Source organism: Salvelinus sp. IW2-2015, linkage group LG26 (genome assembly GCF_002910315.2).
Source record: "Salvelinus sp. IW2-2015 linkage group LG26, ASM291031v2, whole genome shotgun sequence".
NCBI classification, from domain to species: domain Eukaryota; kingdom Metazoa; phylum Chordata; class Actinopteri; order Salmoniformes; family Salmonidae; genus Salvelinus; species Salvelinus sp. IW2-2015.
In genome coordinates, this window is record NC_036866.1 from 36590913 (window position 1) to 36608824 (window position 17912).

At 41.7% G+C, this 17912-nt stretch overlaps 1 protein-coding gene across 1 annotated transcript in view; it reads left to right on the forward strand.

Moving 5' to 3' along the window:
* LOC111952219 (UPF0606 protein KIAA1549-like) overlaps positions 1–17912 on the forward strand; it is a 93281-nt gene that overhangs the window by 55125 nt on the left and 20244 nt on the right. Inside the window, 6 exon segments of the mRNA XM_070435254.1 lie at positions 5430–5610; positions 5819–5878; positions 6237–6382; positions 8663–8840; positions 10699–10886; positions 16629–16855. Of these exon segments, the coding sequence (XP_070291355.1) occupies positions 5430–5610; positions 5819–5878; positions 6237–6382; positions 8663–8840; positions 10699–10886; positions 16629–16855 (980 nt within the window).

The window sequence follows — 17912 nt, forward strand, 5'->3', positions numbered from 1 at the left end:
ATAAGGGTATGGAAAGTTTTCAGACACATACAGTTGAAGTCGGAAGTTTACATACACCTTAGCAAATACATTTAAACTCAGTTTTTCACAATTACTGTCATTTAATCCTAGTAAAAATTCCATGTCTTAGATCAGTTAGGATCACCACTTTATTTTAAGAATGTGAAATGTCAGAATAATAGTAGAGAGAATGATTTATTTCAGCTTTTTTTTCTTTCATCACTGGGAATCAGTGGGTCAGAAGTCTACATACACTCGATTAGTATTTGGTAGCAATGCCTTTAAATTGCTTAACTTGGGTCAAACTTTTCAGGTAGCCTTCCACAAGCTTCCCACAATAAGTTGGGTGAAATTTGTCCCATTCCTCCTGACAGAGCTGGTGTAACTGAGTCAGGTTTGTAGGCTCCTTGCTTGCACACACTTTTTCAGTTCTGCCACACATTTTCTATAGGATTGAGGTCAGGGCTTTGTGATGGCTACTCCAATACATTGACTTTGTTGTCCTTAAGCCATTTTCCACAACTTTGGAAGTATGCTTGTGGTCATTGTTCATTTGGAAGACCATTTGGTGACCAAGCTTTAACTTTCTGACTGATGTCTTGAGATGTTGCTTCAATATATCCACATAATCCCCCCCCCCTCATGATGCCATCTATTTTGTGAAGTGCACCAGTCCTCCTGCAGCAAAGCACCCCACAACATGATGCTGCCACCCCGTGTTTCACGGTTGGGATGGTGTTCTTCGGCTTGCAAGCGTCCCCCTTTTTTCCTCCAAACATATCATTGGTCATTATGGCCAAACAGTTCTATTTTTGTTTCATCAGACCAGAGGACATTTCTCCAAAAAGTACAATCTTTGTCCCCATGTGCAGTTGCAAACCGTAGTCTGGCTTTTTTATGCTGTTTTGGAGCAGTGGCTTTCTTCCTTGCTGAGTAGCCTTTCAGGTTATGTCGATATGGATTTGTTTTACTGTGGATATAGATACTTTTGTACCTGTTTCCTCCAGCATCTTCACAAGGTCCTTTGCTGTTGTTCTGGGATTGATTTGCACTTTTCGCACCAAAGTACGTTCATCTCTAGGAGACAGAACGCGTCTCTTCCTGAGCGGTATGACGGCTGCGTGGTCCATGTGTTTATACTTGCGTACTATTGTTTGTACAGATGAACGTGGTACTTTAGGCGTTTGGAAATTGCTCCAAGGATGAACAGACTTGTGGAGGTCTACAATTTTTTTTCTGAGGTCTTGGCTGTTTTCTTTGATTTTCCCATGATGTCAAGCAAAGAGGGACTGAGTTTGAAGGTAGGCCTTGAAATACATCCATAGGTACAGCTCCAATTGACTCAAATTATGTCAATTAGCCTATCAGAAGCTTCTAAAGCCATGACATAATTTTCGGGAATTTTCCAAGCTGTTTAAAGGGCACAGTCAACTTAGTGTATGTAAACTTCTGACCTACTGGAATTGTGATACAGTGAATTATAAGTGAAATAATCTGTCTGTAAACAATTGTTGGAAAAGTTTGTTTCCAAGACATTTGTGGAGTGGTTGAAAAACGAGTTTTAATGACTCTAACCTAAGTGTATGTAAACTTCCGACTTCAACTGTAGGTTTCATACTCAGTAAATTAACGGATTAGACTGGATAATAAATTGAAATCTGGAGAATACCATTTTAATTATGCCTGGTCATTTAATTTTCAATTCCCTTTCTATTTCAATTCTGCAAATGAAATGAGATCAGTCTGACCCAAGCTCTTCTTCTGTATATTCACACTGGTTGAATCGACGTTGTTTCCACGTCATTTCACTCAAATTACGTTAAAGGGTAACTCTCAACCCCAATTTCAGCCTTTGCCCAACCTCTTCAAATGCATTCAGGTGAGAAGTTGTGGGTGGGGGGAATTGCCCATATATAGAGTCCTTTAGGTGCCTTATGGCAAACTCCAAGAGGGCTGTCATGTGCCTTTTACTGAGGAGTGGCTTCCGTCAGACCAGTCTACCATAAAGGCCTGATTGGTGGAGTGCTGCAAGGATGGTTGTCCTTCTGGAAGGTTATCCCATCTCCACAGAAGAACTCTGGAGCTCTGTCAGAGTGACCATCGGGTTCTTGGTCACCTTCCTGACCAAGGTCCTTCTCCCCCGATTGCTCAGTTTGGCCGGGCGGCCAGGTCTTGGTGGTTCCAAACTTGTTCCATTTAAGAATGATGGAGGCCACTGTGTTCTTGGGGACCTTCAATGCTGTAGAAATATTTTGCTACCCTTCCCCAGATCTGTGCTTCGACACAATCCTGTCTCAGAGCTCTACGGACAATTCCTTCAACCTCATGACTTGGTTTTTGCTCTGACATGCACTGTCAACTGTGGGACCTTATATAGACAGGTGTGTGCCTTTCCAAATCATGTCCAATCAATTTAATTTACCACAGGTTGACTCCAAGTCTCCAATTTCAGTCTCATAGCAAAGGCTCTGAATACTTTGTCAGTTCCATAAATATTTGGACATTGACCAAGTTATTCTTATTTTAGCTGTCCACCACAGCATATTGGAGTTAAATTAATTCAATAAAGTGTAGACTTTCAGCTTTAATTTGAGCGTATTTACTTCCAAATCGGGTGAACGGTGAACTGTAGGAATTACAGCACTTTTTATATGTGGTCCCCCCCCCCCCTTTTTAAAACCTCTTAAGGATCGGACCATTTTTTTTACATTTTCACCTAAAATGACATACCCAAATATAACTGCCTGTAGCTCAGGACCTGAAGCAAGGATATGCATATTATTGATGCCATTTGAATGGAAACACTTTGAAGTTTGTGGAAATGTGAAATGAATGTTGGAGAATATAACACATTAGATCTGGTAAAAGATGCCAGGCCTTTACTGCAGCTGTCTTCAGTTCCTACTTGTTCTTGTGGCGTTTTGCTTTCAGTTTTGCCTTCAGCAAGTGAAATGCATGCTCAATTGGATTCAGGTCAGGTGATTGACTTGGCCATTGCAGAACATTCCACTTCTTTGCCTTAAAAAAGTATTGGGTTGCTTTCGCAGTATGCTTCGGCTCATTGTCCATCTGCACTGTGAAGCGCCGTCCAATGAGTTTTGAAGCATTTGGCTCAATTTTAGCAGATAATATAACCCTAAACACTTCAAAATTCATCATGCTGCTTTTGTCAGCAGTCACATCGTCAATATATACCAGGGAATCAGCTCCATTAGCAGCCATACATGCCCACGCCATAACTCTACCTCCACCATGCTTCACAGATGAGGTGGTATGCTTCGGATCAGTTCTTCTCCATACTCTTCACATCATTCTGGTACAAGTTGATCTTTGTCTCATCTGTCCATAGGATGTTGTTCCAGAACTGTACAGGCTTTTTTAGATGTTGTTTGGCAAACTCTAATCTGGTCTTCCTGTTTTTGAGGCTTACCAATGGTTTACATCTTGTGGTAAACCGACAGTATTTACTCTGGTGAAGTCTTCTCTTGATTGTTGACTTTGACACAGATACGCCTACCTCCTGGAGGGTGTTCTTGATCTGGACAACTGTTGTGAAGGGGTTTTCTTCATCAGGGAAATAAATCTTCTGCCATCCACCACTGTTTTCTGTGGTCTTCTGGGCCGTTTGGTGTTCCTAAGCTCACCAGTGCGTTCTTTATTTTTAAGAATGTATGAAATCGTTGATTTGGTAACACCTAATGTTTTTGCTATCTCTCTGATGGGTTTGTTTTAATTTGTCAGCCTATTGATGGCTTGCTTCACTGGCAGTGACAGACTTCATATTGAGGGTTAACAGCAACAGATTCCAAATGCAAATGTCACACTTGAAATCAACTCTTGACCTTTTATCTGCTTACTTGTAAATTAACTAATGAGGGAATAACACAAACCTGACAATGGAACAGCTGTGCAGCCAATTGTCCAATTACTTTTGGTCCTTTAATTTATGATTATATTAGTTTGTCCAATTACTATTGAGCCCCTAAAATTGGGGGGCTATGTATAAAAATGGTTGTAATTCCTACACGGTTCATACAATCATTTTGACAAAACCCTTAAATTAAAGATGAAAGTCTGCACTTAAAGCACATCTTGATTCCTTTCAAATCCATTGTGGAGTACAGAGACAAAATTATGCAAATTGTGTCACTGTCCAAATACTTATGAACCTGACTGTATGTCAATAAGGTATTTCTGTTTTTTATTTTTAATAAATTAGCAAACATTTCGAAAAACTTGTTTTCGCTTTGTCATTATTACATTTACATTACATTTAAGTCATTTAGCAGACGCTCTTATCCAGAGCGACTTACAAGTTGGTGCATTCACCTTATGATGTCCAGTGGAACAACCACTTTACAATAGTGCATCTAACTCTAAGGGGGGGGGGGGTTAGAAGGATTACTTTATCCTATCCTAGGTATTCCTTAAAGAGGTGGGGTTTCAGGTGTCTCCGGAAGGTGGTGATTGATTCCACTGACCTGGCGTCGTGGGGGAGTTTGTTCCACCATTGGGGTGCCAGAGCAGCGAACAGTTTTGACTGGGCTGAGCGGGAGCTGTACTTCCTCAGAGGTAGGGAGGCGAGCAGGCCAGAGGTGGATGAACGCAGTGCCCTTGTTTGGGTGTAGGGCCTGATCAGAGCCTGAAGGTACGGAGGTGCCGTTCCCCTCACAGCTCCGTAGGCAAGCACCATGGTCTTGTAGCGGATGCGAGCTTCAACTGGAAGCCAGTGGGGGTATTGTGTGTAGATTGATGAGATAAAAAAAGGCTGTTATGTAACAAAATGTGGGAAAAGTCAAGGGGTCTGAATACTTTCCGAATGCACTGTAGATGTGTTTGAAACCATAAGCAAAAACCTTGCATTTTGTGTAACGTCAGTAGTCTAGTCAAGGAAGCATCATGCAATATATATTGTCACTCTCCCCTTACCAAGACCAATGCCAAATAAGGCACGCTGTCACCTGCTTTTATAGTAAGCCTTGATGTGGTACTGTACCTCCCAGCTCATTTAGAAGTACCCTCCCTTAAGATGATGCACTTTCTCAAGGTGCCTCTACATCACAATTGAAATGGTAGAGTTGAACCGCTAGGGGCAAAAATAGCTCGCTTTATTACTAAAAGACCAACATATATCACTTTTGCAACGAACTATCAAAATGAAGACCAGAATTGACATGTTTCACTATAACTAAGCCTAAAACATCTGTTTTTTGTCCAAAAGAATGTTTCAAAACTCTTTAAACCAATGTTAAATTTACATCTTTGCCCAGTGGGTTATGTGTGGCAAATTGCGAACATCACACTGCAGTGTATGCTCACATGGTTTATTGGTGACAAGGTTTGTTGTGCAGAGTCTCTTTTTACCATTTACTGAACTTTTGATATCCATCCCTAGCTCAAAGACGTGTGGATATGTCATATTTTCCTAGATTGTGAACATCACCATGAACCAGCCAAGTAGTCAGCAGAGGGAGCCGGTGGATGTGACTTTTGCGGTGCGTGGGGCCATCGGCTACCTGAAGGGGTCAGAGGTCAGCAACCACCTGAGGCTGCTCAACATGGTGGAATTCAGCTACTACCTGGGCTTCCCCGTGCTGCAGATCGCCGAGCGTGAGTCTATTATCATAGTCTAATGGATTGGGATTTTATGCCAAACGCCACTCCTGGGAAGTTCACTTGGGGGAAAATAAATGTATTCTAATCAAATGTATTCTATTAGTCAATCTGCTTCACCTTCTATACACCTATTTTAACCTCAATAGAGAGTATTTTCAGGTTGTCTGTACTTGTCTGGTTTCCCTCTGTTCTTTCACAATAGCTTTCCACTACCCGGAGTTGAACACCACCCAGTTGCTTCGCTCGTCTTGGGTTAGAACAGGTAAGCTTCCCCTTTGCCAACACCTCTGACATTAGGTCAGCGTTTCCCAAACTCGGTCCCGGGGACCTCAAGGGGTGCATGTTTTGGTTGTTGGAATTATTTGTTCATTATTTGAATCTGCTGTGTAGTGCTAGGGCAAAAACCAAAACGTGCACCTCTTGTGGTCCCCAGGACTGACTTTGGGAAACGCTCCTTTAAGTATTCCATCCAATCTAAATCTCAACTGCAGCAAGAGGATGGATTGAAAGATATACACATGCAGGGCCTATGTTCTGGCTGTGTGATAGGCTATGTGTTGGTTCTGTATTTCCTGTCCTGTGAGTGATATCATAACTCTCTGTTTCCTGTCCTTGACCAGTGTTGCTGGGTGTGCTGGATCAGGGGGTGGACGAGCGGATCTTCCAGGCCAAGATGGAACGTCGTGTGGCCCTGCTGCTAGGAGAAGTGCTGGGGGCGGCCAGGCGCACCAAGAGGGCCACCAGCGTGGCTAACCACAGTGTTCAGGTAACCGCATAGGAGCGACTATACCCATCAAATTCTAATTTGGACCTTGAAGCCAGTTCCACTGTTTTTTTCAATGTTCTCTCTAACCAGGGACTGATTTACACCTGGGACACCAGGTAAGTGCAATTCATTATCAGGTAGAACAGATAACCAGTAGTACTCCGGACCTCATAGGGTAAGTTTTGAATACCCCTGCACTATACACAGGTAGATGTGTGTGTACAGTTTATCTGAGGTAAGGGTGACTGAGTGTGTACTACACTCTTAGAAAAAAGGGTTCTTCAGCTGTCCCCATAGGAGAACCGTTTTTGGTTCCAGTTAGAACCCCCTGTGGAAAGGGTTCTACATGGAATCCAAAAGGGTTCTACCTGGAACCCAAAAGGGTTCTCCTATGGGGATAGCCGAAGAACCCTTTTAGGTTCTAGGTAACACCTTTTTTTCTAAAAGTGTACTGCTACTCAGAGCCATTTATACAGAATAAGTCATAAACACACATACACACATCTACACGTGTCCATACACACACACACACACACACACACACACACACACACACACCATGCATTACATTTGAGAATCAAATTACAGTTCTCTCGTGTTGTGCTTTACCATAGCTCTAAGTACAGCAAGTACAGCTTTCCCCCTGTGGTAATAGCCCCTAGTCTAGGCTGCCCTAGGTACTGTGTTACTGAAGAGAGTAAGTCTGGGTCGTGTGTGATCTGACACAGAAAAACAACCTGTGTTCCCTCAGCCAGCCTCTAATCCACATCCAGTCCCCAAGTTTATTAGAGTGGAATGATGAACAGTGTGTGGCCCCACCTGAACCACCCCCTTCCAAAACACATACACACACACACACACACACACACCTCCTGGGTTTATAATAACTCCAGCTGCCAGGCAGAGAGATAATTAATAATTGATCTGCTATTAGCGACTGGTGCACACAGCAGTCGAGTAACGGGTCTTGAAAGAAAGACAATTTGACTTGGTGGTTGGTCTTTGAGTGGCTGGCGCTGTGATGAATACTGTAGGTGGAGTTGCCATGGATACTCTGGCCTATCCTGTCCCCTGAATGTTGTTAAGAGAGAGGAGAGAGGAGAGCAGGTGCTGTGGAGCTCCACAAAAGGCAGAGCTTGATTAGTAAAGCAGTGGTGCTCTGGGTAGAAAAGACTACAAGGCCTTGATAATGAGTCTCACTGTTCCGATTCATAGAGAGCTCACCACAAGGAATAATATCGACTGAATTAGTAGGGAGGACGCTTTTACCAGTTGATGTGACTAACACTGTACTAGTCCACTCTGTTTGCAACCACATGCACCAACACCCTTCTACAGAGTATTGCTATGTTATTATTGGGTAATGGGGAAAGAAAAGTAGAGGCAGAATAGAAACCACCTATTTCACATTTAAACCACTGGAAGCTAGTACCAGGCATTGTCGCTGCAGAGCGTTACAATTTATTGTGTTACTAAGTGGGATTAAAATGTATTTAATTGTACTTTTTTGGTCGACAATTTACAAAAAATACTCTATAATGTCGAAGAGGAAGAAAAATGTAAATATAGTAGTTTAGGAAAAGTATTTAGCTCCCTGAGTCAATACATTTTAGAAAGACATTTGACATCGGTTACAGCTGTGAGTCTTCTTGGGTAAGTCTATAGGAGCTGTGCACTCCTGGATTGTGCCATATTTGCACATTATTCTTCTGAAAAAAAGGCCAGCCAAACACAAGGCTTTGCATTCAGGCAAAAAAGTGTATTCCTTTGCTGTGTTTTTATTGCAGTATTACTTTAGTACCTTGTTGCATACAAGATGCATGTTGTGGATTATTTTCATTCTGTATTTGTGTTCTTCTTTTCATTATTGCGGAGTCACTACACTGTTGTTGATCCGTCCCCAGTTTTCTCCCATCAGCCATTGAACTCTGTAGCTGTTTTAAAATCACCGATGGCCTCATGGTAACATCCCTGAGCAGTCTCATTCCTGTCCTGCAGCTCAGTTCAAGGATGACTGTATCGTTGATGTCTCTGGATGGTTTAATACATAATCCACAGCATAATGAATAACTTGACCATGCTTAAAGATTTATTCATTGTCTGATTTGTTATTGTAACCCATCTACCAATCACTGCCCTTTTTTTATGAGGCTTTCGAAAAGCTCACTGATCTTTGTTATTTGAATCCGTCTTTAAAATTCAATACTTGACTGAGGGACCATACAGATGTTATATGTATGGGGTTAGTCATTCAAAAACCACACATCTTCCTCCCTTCAGATTGTGAGTACGACCAGGCTGGTGGGAGCGGAACACCCCCTGGAGATGGTGTACTTTGTGGAGGGTCCCAGCGGGGAGCGGCAGCCTGCAATCACTACAGCCAACATGCTGAACCGCCTTGACGTGCAGAGGGCAGCCATCATACTGGGATACAGAGTGGAGGGCATCCTGGCTACACGTGAGTTCCAGTCTGCCATAGCCTGGTCCCAGATCGCTTTATGCTGTCTTGCCAACTCCTATGGTCTTGACTATAGAAGATCTATCTAATCTAATCTATCTAATCTATCTGTCTAATCTATCTGTCTAATCTATCGAATATATCTATCTAATATATCTAATCTAATATATCTAATCTAATATATCTAATCTATCTGTCTAATATATCTAATCTAATATATCTAATCTATCTGTCTAATATATCTAATCTAATATATCTAATCTAATATATCTAATATATCTAATCTAATATATCTAATCTATTTTATCTATCTATTTTACCTATCTAATCTATTTGATATATCCTATCTAATCTATCTATCTAATATATCTATTTTATATATCTAATATATCTAATCTATTTTATCTATCTCATCTATCTAATCTATCTATTTTATCTCATCTATCCTATCTATCTAATCTATCTATCATATTCATCTTATCTATCTATTTTATCTCATCTATCCTATCTATCTAATCTATCTATCATATTCATCTTATCTATCTATTTTATCTCATCTATCCTATCTATATAATCTATTTTATCTATCTATCTAATCTATCTATCTAATCTATTTTATCTATCTATCTAATCTATTTTATCTATCTATCTAATCTATCTATCTTATTTATCTTATCTTATCTATCTATCTAATCTATCTATCTATCTTATCTATTTTATCTATCCTATCTATCTTTCCTATCTATTTTATCGATCTAATCGATCTTATCTATCTAATCTATCTATCTATCTTATCTATATATCTATTTTATCTAATCTATTTTATATATCCTATCTATCTAATATATCTATTTTATCTATCTAATCTATTTTATCTATCCTATCTATATAATCTATCTATTTTATCTATTTTATCTATTTTATCTATCTAATCTATCTATTTTATCTATCTAATCTATCTATATATCTTATCTATTTTATCTATCTAAACTATTTTATATATCCTATCTATCTAATATATCTATTTCATCTATCTAATCTATTTTATCTATCCTATCTATATAATCTATCTATTTTATCTATCTAATCTATTTTATCTTATCTATTTTATCTATCTAATCTATCTAATCTATTATATCTATCTAATCTATCCATCTTATCTATCCTATCTATCTAATCTATCTATCTTTGTCCATGCACATATCCATGCATCAGTGCATTCATTGGCACAGAATGTGTTCATTAAGCGTCTGGAGCTCCTGATCATAGTACAGTGAATCTGCACAATAAAAAAGGATTAAAAAAGAATACTGATGAATTGCTTTCTTAGTATATGTTCACGTGTATTTATAGCAGTGTTTCAACTAATGACTTTATCCTATAGACTGTGTCAAATGCCTATCAACCTCATTATATACCCATGTTCGGGATGAAAGCCTAACACACGGTCAGAGCACCTCAGGGGACTTCTGTCCCTGCTGTAAGACTGCTCTTACGGCAGGCGAGGGTTCTCCCAAGGGGTACGACAAGCCTTAATTAAGCCTAATGAAGTCCCCTGGTTCCAGCAGAAAAACCGACAGCCTAAAGATGTTGTGCGTGGAACACAGTGTGTACCATGCAGTGCATCTACTCTAGCTGTTTAGAAATTAACTTGGTGTGCTAGTCTGGATGTCTGATGAGGATATACACACACACACATACACACACACACACACACACACACACACACACACACACACACACACACACACAGGCAGGCAGGCAGACACATGCATGTAATTTCACATACATGATGTACACACACTCTATAATGTTCTATATCATGTTACGTGTTAAGTATGTCTCTATGGCCCTGTAGCTGTGGAGAAGGTGGCGGGCTACCCTCCCACGGACACGGAGAACACCAGCGTGTGGATCATCGTCGGCGTGGTGGTGCCGCTAGGCGTGGCCGTCGTCATCATCTCCATCCTGTACTGGAAGCTGTGTCGCACCGACAAGCTGGACTTCCAGCCCGACGCCGTGACCACTGTCCAGCAGAGACAGAAGGTGATCAAAAACCTGATAGAAATAAAGAGACTGAAGGTGAGGGAGGAGGAGGAGGAGGGGAGGAGGAGGGACGATGTGCCAAGGAGCATGATCCTAGAGTTTATTCACCTCTTTTAACCTGCTGTCATGTCTGGGTGTGTTGGGTCTTACATGTTTATGTTGCCTGTCTCTTTGTCCATAGCCACGGTCTTAAATGGCCCTACTCTACACAGGCTATGGGTTGTAGGGTAACTGTTTCAGTCTCTTCTGTTCTGAACATGTTTTCACTGTATATGTATATATGTCCATCTGCAGCACCTCTGTGCATTGTACATTGTACTGTTAGTTATCTCTGACACTGACAGATATTTTTCCTCCTCTACCTTCACACACGGCATGGAGAGAGATGTTTTATCAGCCAGTCGACTCCTCTGTCTCTCCACTGTGTTATACGGTTATCGCCTCTCTAAAAACCATCACGATATCTAGAGCTCTATATCTCCCTGGCAGTGCACTCCTCTAAACCACTTCTGTTTCTCCATGTCTGTATGACACACTACTTCCTTGTTATGATTGGAGGGCTGTAGTTCTCGCCATATAGGGTGGTTGTGGTAGTCTCAGGCTGGGTCTCAGGGGCGAATCCTACAACTTAAGTATAATTTTTTTGGTGTCAATTTGAGACTAAGTGAAAATGTGACTGAAGTGGGAGTTTTGCCCCTGAGCTGATAGTACTACTACTCTATATTCCCATACAGTTTAGCCTATCTATCTCCCCTGCTGTCCAGTGATCCAGTGTATTCATGGAAAGGATCACAGGCTCCCTATGTGGCAGCATCCCTTGCATTAGAGAGGATCACAAGCTCCCTATGTGGCAGGCAGCCCGACAGTAATTGGCTCTCACTGCTGTAAGGCACAGTGGCTGTGTTCTTGCCCATGGCTGCCCCCGCTGTACTGCAGCTCCACACAGCTCTGCAAGATCCCCCTGGCTGACAGCAACACACTCACACACATGCTCACAATTCACATATACGCATGCACGCGCTCACACAGACACCCTGCATAATACACACTCATTGCTATCCAGACAGTTAGGATCTGCTCTGCCTACTGCTGCTGGGGGCTGTCTAATCTCTATTCTCACACACACACACACACACGCACAGAGATATGTAGGCGGCTGTCTCTTGTATACTGTTAGGCTCTGCTATTATCAGTCTGTCTGGTCTGTCTGTGTAGTTATTAGGGGTTATCCTGTCTCTCTGATGGATCTGTCTGTCTGGTCTGTCTGTCTGTAGTTATTAGGGGTTATCCTGTCTCTCTGATGGATCAGTCTGTCTGGTCTGTCTGTGTAGTTATTAGGGGTTATCCTGTCTCTCTGATGCGATCAGTCTTCTGGCTGTCGGTGTAGTTATTAGGGGTTATCCTGTCTCTCTGATGGATCAGTCTGTCTGGTCTGTCTGTGTAGTTATTAGGGGTTATCCTGTCTCTCTGATGGATCTGTCTGTCTGGTCTGTCTGTGTAGTTATTAGGGTTCATCCTGTCTCTCTGATAGATCAGTCTGTCTGCCTTCTCTTCCTCCAACCTCTCTGTCCAACTGGGCCATTTGGCTCCAGGGCTGCTTGAGTGGGGCTAGGCAGCCGTACACTGATGATCAGACACATCTATCGTTCCCTACCTCTGCCCAACACTTCTATCATCCATCATCACATAACACATCCCCTCTTTCCACTTCTATTTCTCTTTCCTGTTTCTGTTCAGTCGACTCAATCACCATTCAGGGAATCACCGTTAAGGGAATCACCGTTCAGGGAATCATCGTTCAGGGAATCAAGGTCTCCTCTTTCAATCAAGAGGCAAATAACCATTAGCGAGAGTGAGGAGGAAGAGGAGGAGGAAGAAGAAGAGGAGGAAGAGGAAAAAGAAGAGGAGGAGGATGAAGATGAGAAAAAGGGGAAGGTACAAAGTAGAAGCAAGTAGTTTGTAGAAGACCCTGAAGAAAATGGGTTGTGTAGTGTGTAGTGGACTTGGATCCATTGGTTGTTGTGAGCAGAGGATGGTAGCATATTGTCCCTGTACTAAAGGGGCAATGAAGTCCCATGGTAGTGAACACCCAGAGACCTTGTCAACTCATCACATGTATCGATCTCCATCCACTCCATCTGCTCAGGGGCCAAAGCTTCCTCCTCCCAAGCCAAAACCAAAGCCCACGCAGAAAAGTGAGAGCTATGAGGAGGAAGAGGAGGATGAGGAGGAGGAAGAGAAAACAGTGTTGAAAGGGAAGAATGCAAAGCAGAAGGTACAATGTACTGTTTTAAGAAAGTAGTCCTCTCCTTGTTAGACGTGTTGGCCTGTTTCCAGGCCTTAGAGAGCGATTGGTCAGACACACAGAGATGGTAGCTAGTTTGGCCCAGTACTCATGTTTACGTATTATAATAAAACAAAGTCTTTTTTGAATACTTGGCTTCAATGTTTTTGATGCTTATCATGGTAGTTTTTGAAGTCTCATCCAAGTAAGCCATATATTGGATGGATACCATACTATAATGTACAGTATCAGTCTTTAGTAAGTACTGTAGGTCCCATTAGACTAGGCCATGGTTTCAATATTTCTTTCTCTCTTTTGTTTTCTCCCGACATAGTGAATAGTGTGTGGGTAGAATCAGTAGCATAGTCTAGATCTGTGTGGGGTGGTGGTGTTTTTACCTAGATATTCAGTTGGTGACTGACTGTAAGACCAATGGGTGCTTACTGCTTAGCATGCCCGGTTTATCATACTGGAGAGCTTTCCCTCTCAAAGACAGAAGCTTAGCGTAGCACCCTGTATTATATGCATATTCAACAGTGTTTAAGAAATATATTACCTGTAGCAGGGTTATCTTTTGATCAAGCCATCAATGTTTTGTGATGATTCGTGTCGCAAAAATGTTCGCTAACTAGTTAGCAATTAGCATGTTTGACATTTCAGTTGAAGTACTAATACTATTAGCTTTTTGACAAGAGGTTTAGCAAAAAAATACAGCGCGTATTATTGGCATACGGCCCCCAGTTATTGGCCACCTTACTATTTTGTTCTATTACAAGATATATCCATTGAATTGTGTTCAAAAAAGAAACGCCAACCTCGTATCTGAAGTGTTTACTAGATAGTTGGCTAACCTTCCAGAAGAAAAAAAACGTGCCTGTCAACTTTTCATTGTGCATCCTGTAGACTCTTAAAAATGTTTCTTCACCCACATCTTCTTCAGTGTTGTAACCAAATAATGTCTCATTATTTGTTTTACAGATGAATCTTATGTTTTGAGAAAGTAGATAACAGTTTAATACTAACATATAAATTAGTATGAATCATTTAGGTAAAAAAGTTGTATATTAAATTATGTGTGGTCTGTTGCACATTCAAATTTTACAATATGCAGCGTGTACCATAAAACGTGTATGTATATATATGCAGTTGAATTCGGTAGTTTACATACACCTTAGCCAAATACATTTAAACTCAGTTTTTCACAATTCCGGACATTTAATCCCAGTTAAAAATTCCCTGTTTTAGATCAGTTAGGATCACCACTTTATTTTAAGAATGTGAAATGTCAGAATAATAGCAGAGAGAAGGATTTATTTCAGCTTTTATTTCTTTCATCACATTCCCAGTGGGTCAGAAGTTTACATACACTCAATTAGTATTTGGTATTATTGCCTTTAAATTGTTTAACTTGGGTCAAACTTTTCAGGTAGCCTTCCACAAGCTTCCCACAATAAGTTGGGTGAATTTTGGCCCAGCTCTGACAGAGCTGGTGTAACCGAGTCAGGTTTGTAGGCCTCCTTGCTCGCACACACTTTTTCAGTTCTGCCCACAAAATTTCTATAGGATTGAGGTCAGGGCTCTGTGATGACCACTCCAATACCTTGACTTTGTTGTCCTTAAGCCATTTTGCCACAACTTTGGAATTATGCTTGGGGTCATTGTCCATTTGGAAGACCCATTTGCGACCAAGCATTAACTTACTGACTGATGTCTTGAGATGTTGCTTCAATATATCCACATCATTTTCCTCCCTCATGATGCCATCTATTTTGTGAAGTGCACCAGTTCCTCCTGCAGCAAAGCACCCCCACAACATGCCACCCCTGTGCTTCACGGTTGAGATGGTGTTCTTCGGCTTTTTACATTTTTTATTTTACCTTTATTTAACTAGGCAAGTCAGTTAACAACAAGTTCTTATTTTCAATGACGGCCTAGTGGGTTAACTGCCTTGTTCAGGGGCAGAACGACAGATTTTTACCTTGTCAGCTCGGGGATTCAATCTTGCAACCTTTTGGTTACTAGTCAAATGCTCTAACCACTAGGTTACCTGCCGCCGTTCTTCGGCTTGCAAGCCTCCCCCTTTTTCCTCCAAACATAATGATGGACATTATGGCTAAACAGTTCTATTTTTGTTTCATCAGACCAGAGGACATTTCTCCAAAAAGTACAATCTTTGTCCACATGTGCAGTTGCAAACCGTAGTCTGGCTTTTTTATGGAGGTTTTGGAGCAGTGGCTTCTTCCTTGCTGAGCGGCCTTTCAGGTTATGTTGATATAGGACTAGTTTGACTGTGGATATAGATACTTTTGTACGTGTTTCCTCCAGTATCTTCACAATGTCCTTTGCTGTTGTTCTGGGATTGATTTGCACTTTTCGCACCAAAGTACGTTAATTTCTAGGAGACAGAATGCTTCCTCCTTCCTGAGCGGTATGATGTAAACTTCCGACTTCAACTGTGTGTGTGTGTGTGTGTGTGTGTGTGTGTGTATATATATAACCTTTTTGAAAACTCTCAAAACCTTACAAAAATTGCAATATAAATCGGTGGTCAGCTAGCTAGAATGGTGTCTTTATTCGCAAAAAGTACCGTTATTTTACACGCCATTTAAAAATGTTGAGCTCCATCGAGCAAGCCTCTCGTGAAACCATCCATGCTTCGCTCCATCAGAGCAGTACATTTTAGAGAAAGCGGTGTGATCCACCAGAAGAATCAATTCCCATATGTCGATTTAATGTATGCTGTCGAGGGTTATAGTGTGGGACGGTGGCAGTGTCAACCAGTCTCCTCTTCTTCATTCAATAAGGAATCCCTGTGACTGATTTCTTAACACCAGAAACCCACTTACTGCACTAACATGACACAGCTCAGGTCTCTCTGTCTACTCCTGTGTTATGAGACAGCCCCTGAGGCTTTAGACTCCAGTGCACGAACCCCCTTGAGGATAGCAGACAGACAGACAGTCCTGTGTTTACCCCACTTTACTATCCCTCTGCTTTTAATTCATTCATGCCTGGCAGACTCTCCCTGCGCTCTCCCCATCACTCAGGCAGCCCCAGTCCCTCACAATTCACTACCCCTCCATCTCTCTGTCGCTTCGCTCGCTCGCTTCTCTCTCTCCTGAGGGGAAAGGCAGCCTGCCTGGCCTACTTCTGTCTGTCTGTCCCCCCCCTCCCGCTGCGGTTGTATATCTGTCTGATGACACCTTCCCTCGATTCTGAAAGCAGCTGGCAAATCGATGACTGTGATTGTTTTTATTCTCCCTCTCACCCCCACTCTCAATCTCTCCATTTTCCCTGTTGTTATATATCCTCCTGCTCCTGTTCCTCTCTCCTCTCTTTTATCCCCCTCCTCTCTCCCTCCGCCCTCTATTTATCTCTCTTTCTCCCTCCGCTCTCTTTCTCTCTCCATCCCTCCATCCCTTCCTCCTCTCTGTGTCCTCTATCCTCCTCCTTGTCAGCTCCAGGCTCCCAGTGTGAAGGGCTTTGACTTTGCCAAGCTGCACCTGGGCCAGCACAGTAAGGATGACATCATGGTTATCCAGGAGGCTGGCGCTCCCGGCCCTCCCTTGCCCAACCCCAGCGCCAAGGAAGCCGCATCGGAGAACGGTGAGGTCCCCACCCCTAAGTCAAAGGGGACCTCCGTCTCCTCCACCAAGGCGTCCCGCAGCACACGCAGACGAGGAAGGTCAGTAGACCGCGACAGTTTTTGTGACTACGTGCTTACTTGCGTGTGTGCGTGCTCCTCATTCACCTCAGCAAAGAGATTCCAGTAGAAAAATGCTTTGAAAGATGTTCCATTCACAACAGCACATCTTAAACAATTATTAATACAATACAGTACAATAGATATTTGTTGTCTTTTGTTAGGAGAATTCCTTCTATGCAATATAAGCCAGGTAGAAAATATAAAAGCAGTAACATATACTTTCTACTGTCGCCCGCTCAGTTAATTTTCGGCACCATGACCCACACAGCAGTTTCAGAGTAACCTAACGCTGGCCTCTTCACAGTCACACCATCACAGCTCAATCAATGGTGTCAATACGAGATGGTCTATTCTCGTGAGACAGAATGGTCGCTCTGACTAAAAGATCATTTCTTCTCGCTAATTGCTTTAGCTAATAGCAGATAAATTAGGCTTGAATGCTGGAGTGGCAGTGAGCACTCTCAATCCGGTGATGAGTGTGATGGGTTGCTGTCACATTGTCACTAATGTAGCACCTTAAAAGATATGTCTTCCATTCTGGACAGCTGTTCTAAAAGTGTTGGATAGGAATTTAATGATACTGTCAATGGGAATAATACTGGTGATCGATTACGACAAAAAGTGTATTTCTTTCGAAGAAAAGCCATTACAAAAAGGATTTCCCTTGATGGATTGATAACTATAGTGTTTTGTTCTGTTGACCTATTTTTAAAAAGCACTAAGTATGTACACTACCGTTCAAAAGTTTGGGGTCACTTAGAAATATCCTTGTTTTTAAAAGGAAAGCAATTTTTTGGTTCATTAAAATAACATCAAATTGATCAGAAATACAGTGTAGACATTGTTAATGTTGTAAATGACTATTGTAGCTGGAAACGGCTGATTTATGTAATATCTACATAGGCGTACAGAGGCCCATTATCAGCAACCATCACTCCTGTGTTCCAATGGCACGTTGTGTTAGCTAATCAAAGTTTCTAGTTTAAAAAAAAAATGATAAACTTGGATTAGCTAACACAACGTGCCATTGGAAAAC